The sequence below is a fragment of the Nicotiana tabacum genome, unplaced genomic scaffold, assembly GCF_000715075.1.
Source record: "Nicotiana tabacum cultivar K326 unplaced genomic scaffold, ASM71507v2 Un00490, whole genome shotgun sequence".
Classification (NCBI taxonomy): Eukaryota; Viridiplantae; Streptophyta; class Magnoliopsida; order Solanales; family Solanaceae; genus Nicotiana; species Nicotiana tabacum.
Genome location: NW_027438727.1, coordinates 30,453 through 40,000, shown reverse-complemented (window position 1 = coordinate 40,000; position 9,548 = coordinate 30,453). Strand labels below are relative to the sequence as shown.

The 9,548-nt window shown below is 31.9% G+C and overlaps 1 protein-coding gene across 4 annotated transcripts; it reads right to left on the bottom strand.

Annotated features, from left to right (window-relative positions):
• Positions 1–4,090: 4,090 nt before the first annotated feature.
• LOC107825271 (uncharacterized) lies at positions 4,091–8,333 on the bottom strand. Of its 4 annotated transcripts, none has more exons than XM_075248989.1 (4): positions 8,007–8,332; positions 7,788–7,922; positions 7,518–7,715; positions 4,091–4,308 (listed from the first exon to the last, which is right to left on the bottom strand). In XM_075248989.1, the coding sequence occupies exons 1-3, from the start codon at positions 8,166–8,168 to the stop codon at positions 7,617–7,619; spliced, it is 396 nt and encodes a 131-aa protein (XP_075105090.1). In that variant the 5' UTR covers positions 8,169–8,332; the 3' UTR covers positions 4,091–4,308; positions 7,518–7,616. The 4 variants fall into 4 exon arrangements, with proteins under 4 accessions (XP_075105090.1, XP_075105091.1, XP_075105089.1 ...); XM_075248990.1 differs by lacking the exon at positions 4,091–4,308 and adding an exon at positions 4,339–4,835 and having other exon boundaries at positions 8,007–8,333; XM_075248988.1 differs by lacking the exon at positions 4,091–4,308 and adding an exon at positions 7,210–7,370 and having other exon boundaries at positions 8,007–8,333.
• Positions 8,334–9,548: the final 1,215 nt, after the last annotated feature.

The window sequence follows — 9,548 nt, the reverse complement described above, 5'->3', positions numbered from 1 at the left end:
TTTATAATTTATTATGTGAATCAAAACAAATAAATTATACCAACTACAACAAATAATAAATTTAATGTAATCTCATAAGTGGAGTCTGAGAAGTCTGATGAATTTGCATACCTTACCCCTATTTTGTGAAGGTAGAAAACATGTTTCCAATAGACATTCGGCTCTAAAAAGCAGGGAAGAAAAGAAAACAATAACATCAATAAGATAATAAGATAATTGAAGCAAACGAAATAACTAGTAATACTGTAAATCTATGGAAAAGAGAGACGTTCGACTATCTACTAACCTACATCCTAATTCTCGACATTCACATTTTACTATCAAGAGTCATATCCTCGATAAACTGGAGATAAGTAATGTCATGCCTAGTTACTTCTCCCCCGTACTAACTAGTTGAATTAAATAAGTATTATAGCTAAACAAATTTGAGTTAAGCAGATGAATATACAGATCCATATAGTCGACTCTACCAATTATAAGGCTGAAACGATTAGTTGATTGATATGAACGTAATCAAATCTTAATAGTTTTAGATAAAGCATAATTTAAAGTCATCAATTTCGAATTCTTCTTTTTCAAAAAATAATTTGGGGATTATAAGCAACTTGTTTATGGAAAGTACGTGCAGAAAGTGTTAAATACAGCTGGGTATGCCACGTCAGAGGCAGAAAACAATTCTGAGCCACAAGCTGTTTGTGGCGTTGAGATTTTCTATTTCTGCTTTTACTCTTTTTTGATTCTCTATAAAGTGACTCTTTTTATCTGAGTCAGCAGAACCTTTTCTTCTCTTTTTTTCTCGTCCCCTAATTCTTCTAATTGGGACCTACTTTTGAAAGCCGCCAATCTTTTCGGGTTTGCTTCCATTTTTCTAATTTCCTTTATGTGTTTTTCGATTTCTAGTGGATGGAATTGCAAGTTGGGCCAAAACGTTGACTGACGTTTTTTCTTCCAAGAGCAAACTTTTAAATTTAATAATTAGAAAAAGGTTTATATTTATTCATGTACTATCTGGAACTGCTTAATATGTTCTATTCATGTTTTTCACATTCGTTAATCGTCTTGTATTTACTTTTATTATTAACAAAGCTTCATCGTAAAAATGGATGGATTTCATATATCAAAAAATTTCGAGGAAAATAAATCCAAATTTTGCCCTCAACTTTCGATTATTGTTTAGAATTACCTTCTATACACTTTGTTTGTACAAGTAACTGAAAATTTGCTTAAGCTTAACATTTTGTTAGTATAAAGATTTTTTTATGAGAAAAAAATGAATTGGCTACGAGTTCAAGAGTTTAAAGTTTATGTATTTGTCCCTTTCTTGATGCATTTTCTTTCATGTGTAATTGTTTTGATATTGTAAAGTTTATTTTTTTAATACCATTGCTCTAAAGAAAGTTATTTACTTTGAGAAAGTGTCAAAATTTGCCTATAGTTTGACTTTTTTCTAATATTATCCAGCATAAAAAGTCTCCTTTTATTTTAATCTTTAAAGAAGCTCCAATATGAAATTAATTTAACCATAATAAAAAATTGAGAGGGTAAATTTAGACTTATTTTTTGAAGAATTTTCATATATGGAGTCTACTCTTTCATGCTGAAACTCTAATAATACCAACAACAAAATATGAGACGATTTAATAACGATGAAAAGGATTTTAAAAACGAAAGAAGAGAAGGTTGGAAATGCTTAATTTGAAATCACAGGGGGAGTTTCACCTTGATAAATCTTTGGACAAATTATATTTGGACACTCGCAAAGACTTTCTTGACTTAACACTTTTCGAATTTGGAAATAATTAGGACCTGTTTGGAAAGCCACCATGTAATTGGAGTTGACTGTAATTGAATGTAATTACACACCGTTAAAATTTGACGAGCGCAAAATACAACACAAAATTATTGTTCGCTAGTCAAAAATATTATAGTATAATTATCGTTTTCACGGGGATTGAATTTAAACAGTGTTCGAATAATCTTCAGTTGATTACTATCCAAGAAAATTAATACTTGATTTGATGACTATTACTACGATTAACTACTAAAAATTAAGCAAGTAACAATTGATCACAGAAGACACAAAGTAATTACTTCGTCAATATGTAATTGAGTATTATTGAGGGGGTGTAATTACATTTTCTAATTCTCAAGAGGGGACTAAGAATTATTGGGTAATTAAATGGTGTAATTACAAGGTTATTTTTTAAATCTCTTTTCTTTTCTTTTTAAGTTACTTTTTATTTCTATTCTTCTTTATTTTTAATTTAGTTTTTAACCTTTTAAATTCTTTTTTTCCAAATATTATTTTTTTACATTATTTATCTTTTATTTACTTATTTCTCATTTTTCAACATTTACTTCACGTGTTTCTATATAATTTTTAATTTTATTTTTATTTATTTTTTATTACACTTAGCTATGTTATTATTTTAATTTTTATAAAAAAAATTATACCTCGTAATCTTAGAAAGAATAAGTTATCCACAAACTTGACTTATAATGAGAGATGTCATTAAAATTGAATTTGTTACTAGATGAGATTATATGCAAACTTAACTATGTTAAAATGATAGATTACTTTTTAATATTTAAATAATATTTTTATTTTTCAATCTTTATTTTTTGTGATTCCATGTAGTTGCTCATATTTTTTATTTTTCTTTATTTTCTTCATTTAGCATAATTGTGCTATTATTCTAGTTTTGAAATTACACCTAATATTAGAAACAATAAGTCATTAATAAACTTGGCATATAATGAGTGATGTCATTAAAGTAGAATCTCATTGTTGAATGAGATTGTGGACTTATGTTTTCACTCCATCCGTTCACTTTTACTTGTCCACTTTGGACTTTTCATATCCAACAACAACAACAACAACAACAACAACTCAGTATAATCCCACTAGTGGGGTCTAGGGAGGGTAGTGTGTACGCAGACCTTACCCCTACCCCTGGGGTAGAGAGGCTGTTTCCAAATGACCCTCGGCATCCTTCCCTCCAAGAACTCCCCACCTTGCTCTTGGGTGACTCGAACTCACAACCTCTTGGTTGGAAGTGGAGGGTGTTTACCATCAGAGCAACCCACCTTGTTCTAAATACAGTATGGACTTTTCATATCCCTTAAGAAATAATAAATACAGTATGTATTTTTACCATACAACCCCTAATAATGATAGTCTTTCAAAAAGTTTTGGAAAATAAGTTTGGAGATGAGTAATTAATGATAAGGGTAAAACAGAAAAAAAATATTGTCTTTCTCTTGATTTAGTATAGTGGACAAGTAAAAGTGAAAATATATTTTTAGTATAGTGGACAAGTAAAAGTGAACGGAGAGAGTATTTTCTTTTGAATTATATGTACATAAATTATGTTGAAACTTATTTTACGTTATGTTGTAATTTTACATGAGTATTATGTTTTTTTTTTGGATTTTGAATTACGTCATATTTCCAGTTCCATTTCATTTGATTTAGTAGGAATGACTTATTAATTCAAATTGCATGCCATTCATTTTTCAATAGAATTGATAGATTATATTTTCGTAAAATATTTGAGTAACGTTATGACATTTTATATTTATAAATATTTTTATCAAGAATACAGCCCATGATGTTCTTACAAAATATATACTTTTAGTTTATATTATTAATTTGAAAAATGTCAATTATTTTTATAATATTAGTAATAAATACATAATTTGTAATTAATATGTTTTCAAAAAACAATATGTATCTTAAATGTAAAACTTAATATCATTTATAGCAGCATATATTTGTTAAATCATAACTTTAAATTTTTGATAATTAACTTTATATTTAAAATTTAATCTAACTGTGTAATTACACTTATGCAACCAAACAATACACTTGTAATTATATTGTAATTACATTATGACAAACAAACAGGTCTTCGTAATTACTACATTACTAGGGTACACTACTACCCTAGTAGTGTAGTAATTACACCAACTTCAATTACCTGGTAGCTTTCCAAGCAGCCCCTTGCAAAACTTCTTAGGTTTTCTCAATAAAAAAGTTACTCTAGTAAAGCATCTTCATTCATCATCAAACACAATCAGAAGCATAACATCACAACGTTTTTCCCCGTGTTATTAATAACGCAAACAGCCCTTCACTAAACACATCCCAACACTTTTTCAATATCGTAGTAATAACACAAGTAAATAACACTACACTCTTAATACAGTAATAACTACCGAAGTAGAAGACTGAGAAGAGCTTAAAGAGATGGCAAGCTCACTAGGTAGCTTTCACCTCAACATCGGAATCAGGAGTTCTCTTATCGCCTGCCGACAATAAAATAATAAGTATATATAACAAAGAAACGCAGGCAGGGTTGGTTCAAAACAAATTTAAAGCATCAATTTTCTCATAGCAAAAATATAGCAGCACTTGTGCAAAATACAAACATGATGGCAAAAAAATGAAGGTAGTCCACAAAATTCATAATATCATCTAATCATATAGAGTCTAAACATTTAAATTTGAGAACTGAAAACTCCTTCAAAGTCCCCATGATTCCTATCTCTCCAATATTTACAATTAATGCAACAGGAAATCGTATTCAGAATCCTCTTGATATCGTATCTATCTTCCTTGCAGGCCAGCTGCAAAAAGCAGACTATAAAAATACAAAAGTCATTTCCTACTGAACAATGTAGGAACTAGTGGTAATACCTTTCATTCGTTCTTCACACATTTAACACCAAGGAGTATTACATAAGCTGAATAATCTTCTTCTCAGATTACCTTTGTGGGAAGACATGCTTCATGAAGAGCAATCCGACCAGAACAAGAGACTTTTCGAGCTGACCTACATTCCAAAAATATTTTCTAAGGCTTAGACTGACAGAAATAGTCTTTTATTCTCTTCACGAACTGGTACCCACGTTTGACAAAGTATATTCCAAATTTATTTCCTTTCCATTTTAACATAATCTTCTTTCCTGGAATCTTTTGTTGGCAATCTGTCTTCTATTCTTCTCCTTGAATCTATAAACAAACATTCTAAAAAAACTAGTGGCATAATATTCCAGAAACAACATAGTTCTTTTCAACTAGCTACCTCATATTTGGACTAAGTCAGCAAAATCATTTTGAACAAGCTCAGATGAGAAAGATGCAGGCAACATTCTGGTCCAACGAGAATAAACTTCTTGCAAAGAGAATAATCTTAGAGGATGATCTATAAGGTGATTACCAACATCTTAAATCAAATGACATTAGAAATTAGAGTATTATTACTTCCTTCTTTTTGCTATAAAGAAGAAACCAAAATTTCCTCAGGTTAGGTAATGCTCACAAAAGGTATAAACCCATTGAAAAAATCTACGTGAATGGTTAACTTTTCAATGAGTATGACGTAAGAGGGTAAAACCGATTTGAAACACAATCATCTCTTTCTTTTAGATGAAGATGCTATCACGTACTTTTGAAGGGGAGCCTTGGCGTAACTGGTAAAGTTGCTGCCATGTGACCAGGAGGTCACGGGTTCGAGCTGTGGAAACAATCCTCTTGCAGAAATACAGGGTAAGGTTGCGTACGATAGACCCTTGTGGTCCGGCCCTTCCCCGAACCCCACGCATAGCGGGAGCTTATTGCACCGGGCTGCCCTTTATATAATGAAAGAATTGAGAAACTCCCATTAAAGATTTGGAAAAGACCCGTCTGTTGATACCTCTCAACTAGAAGCCTTATTTCCAAAGAAAAGGTTTCCTACATGGTTTCAGAATTTAAGCAATGACAAAGCTCCTCATCAAATGATTTTACCCTATCCTTCATCAATTGCCTGTTGGGACACTTGAAAAATGACTTTATGACAGCTCATTCATCTCTTTTATCAGCAAAAGTTTTCTGTTTGTCTATTCCTGGAAGAATGGAGCTTCCAATATAATAAATTTTCATATCCTAAGCCTCATTGATAGTTTCAACATAATCATTTCCATGATGTCAATGCTCAAATTTCAATTTAGAAAAAAACGCCGCCATTGGTGAATCAGTAGTGACTCCTCAGGGTTCTATGCAAACTTGATATTGAAAAGGTATATAAGGTATATTATCATGTCTGTTAGGAATATTTTGAGAAGTATTACTCTCTTGAGATATCTCAGGCTCTCAGCACCATGTAGGTGTTAGGAGACTGCTGCATGTATATTACAGAGAGCAAATGCTCAATTCCTGTATTAGCCCTGAAGTGCACTGAGAAAGTTCAACATGGTATCAACATAAGTTACTTTCACCATGTTATTATAAAAAAGTTAGCGAAGAAATACATTTTTAGTCTCAGCCCACATTTGTTTTTGAAGGAAAGTAATCTAAATACTTTTTGATCTTTTGCTAAGTTCTCTATTCTAGCTTTGTTCTGGCTTTGCATACCCTCCTTGTTATCCTCGCGTATTTCATCTCAAATATATCCAATATCATGCTCCAATTCACAATGGTTATTTTGCAAATGCACAGCCATAGGCTTGTTGTTAGGCAACCATCAATAACATGCTTCTTCTTGTATATTCTTTTTCACATGTGTTTGGTCTCAAGCAGAAGCGTATTACTTAAGTGTAAGAATGTCAAGTTCTCTACCCTCGTGTTATTGACTAGTCTTGTGCAATATGCAAGGTATATACCTTAATCATTTTGACAGAGAGTACATCCCCTTATCATTGCACAAGTACCATGTCTCATGATCAACACAGTTATCTGGATCAGGTTTAGAGGCTGTTAATAATTTCAAAGTGGAGAATTGGACTCTATTCCTCTCCCTTTGCTCACCAAAATTATCTCTTTTGCAATGTTGATATGGATCGACTAAGGTGCTTGCATTATTCCACTAATTTCTCAAATAAAAACCTCAAATATATTACCTAGTTGATTGTTCTTGAGAAAATAACAAGTGAGAACCACTATTTGTTTACTAGGAAGAGAATAACGATTCAGATTTTCTAACAAATTTAGATAACTCGATACTATCTAGAAAGCTACCTTTTGTCCAACACATTCTATTTTCAAAATACCTGGTATATGAGGCTTTCGCCTTTTACATCATATACCTTACACAACCATAAAGGCGGGGATCCTCTTAAAGTGAAGTAGCAAAGATCTTGTTGCTAAATAGACCATACAACACATCTTTTTCCAATCATTCACTCATTTAACATTTCAGGAAACATGATGGTGGTTGAAGCTAACAATGAGGTTTTGAGGTGTATTTTTTATTTCAATGGAAGTTGCTGGTCAGCACACACAATAATAGCAACAGAGTTTCTTACAGCATTACCAATATACATGGGCATATTGGAATATAACGAGTCAAAATGGAGTGAAACGGATAGTGAGGCTTCATACCACAAACCTGAAATTGAGGACTAGTTGTATTTGTCGTGTAGCAATATGCGTAGGCATAAATCAATGAATTGTACAAGCACACTTATCATAAGCACGTAGCAACGTATAAGCAATGTAAGTACCAAGAGAGAAGATGCATATTAAAATAGCTTACCTTCAACACTTGGATGATTTCTTAAACCTGCAAAATCTCACATCTCTATCTCCATCAATTCCCCACCACGCCAATGCTTGAAAGGTCTTTATGGTATCGTCAGCATCCCTGGCTTGAAAGGTGATATAACACCACATCCCAGCAGCATATGAAGTGTACACAGTAACATTTTACACAAATTCGTACTTTGTAGCCTAACTAATAAGAAAGACAGCCAAATATCAATCAATTGCAGAATAGAATGAGGCAGTTAATTAAGCAATTACTTACATTCTGTGAATTGAAAGTTGCAATGGCTAACTGGGAGAGGTCAACAAATTTGGGTTTGTTCTCCTTATCCCGTTGAGGAATAATTGGAGCCCCAATAGCAGCATCCAAAGTCAAATCCAGAGTGATATCAAAACCCTAATTGCAGAAAAGAACAAATCAAAAAGAAACGCCTCAAGTACAAGGGCAAAAAACATGCATACTTAATAGAATAGCACCTACCTCGCTCTCCTTGACTTGCCTGTGATACTCTTTCTGAAGTTGGATACTCATTTTGCGACCGTCCGCATACATAATAAGATCATCATCAGAATCGTAGCAATCTTCTGGTCCTCCATCCTCTTCCAATTTTCGCGTCCCCTCACTAGGAGGATTCTCCGCCATCTTTTAGTTCAAAAGGGTTCAATTTTATGTCTCTACTTTAATTTCTTCTCTTTTCTGACATTGTACCTAATAAAATTTTGGTTATGCTTTCTGATGCATTTTATTACACCTCATGACATAAATAAAACATGCAACTTTGAGTACATTAACTTTGTTCATGTCTAATTCTTTTGACATTGTAATTTATTTTTTTGGCAAAAATAAAAGATAGTGTAATTTTTTTAAGGTTTTATTTGATTACCGCTTTCCTTACTCGAAAGATTGATGGTGTCTTTTCTTTAATTTCTATCCAAATAAATAAGTCACCCCGTGGCCCGTACAATGTGGTCAGCTATTTTTAGAAGAGAAGCACAAAAGTCAGGTCTTCTATTAATCGAAGGAAATTAACATTCTGGTTGGATCATTATTATCTTTTGTTTTATAATGTATTGTATTTTATTATATTATATTGTATTATTTGATGGATATAATATTTTGATAAATTGTATTGTTTGTTGTTCTTAAATAATATCGTTATTGTTTAGTTTGACTATATTATATTGTACTGTAATATTCAAGTTTATTAAAATACCCTTAATTATTTTAAATAGTAAAGTTATCAAGAATTACTCATAAAAATAATTTAAGAAACCTGATGCTAAACTTTAATCCATGATTTTAACTTGATCAATTATATCACCAGAACATACGACTTAATAGAAAAACTTACTTCATGCGAATAAAAATCTCCAAAATTAGATATAGTTGCAACATAATGAGGAGAATTAAAAAAAATATGATCATAGACAAAAGAAGTACATGTAGTTTCGAAACAAGGGTAGAGACCTAAGCAAATTAAATGGTTAATTAAAAGCAGCAAAAAGTATGCAGAGATCATAGATGAGATAAAAAAATACAAATTAAAAGAAAGAAAGAGTGAAAACTAACAAAATAGTGGACGACAGAAGAATGAAGACAAAGTACGTTGTCGGGTGAAGTAACATAAATAATAGAGTATTGTAAAGGGTAATTGAAATATGGAATAATAAGTATGGGCGTAATTATAAAGAGAAATGAAAAACAATCCATCACATTAATTTGGTTATTTCATAAAATGTGGTTTCTTATTGTTTCAAAATAATGAATTTAATAATACAAATTGGGCTTGGAAGCTGACCAAAGTTAATATAAAAAGGGCCAAAAAAGAAGAGCCCGAGCGAAGGAATCAAAGCTATTAAAAGAAAAGACCATCTGGAGGGTTGTTGGCCACAAGCCCAACCTTTATGTGAATAAGTTTAACGCCTTGGTTGTTCCTTCTCTTGAATCCGAAGAAATTAAGACACAGGAGACCTCCATAGCTCCCATACAAGAGCAACACTCAGACATCAGTCACTCAGACGT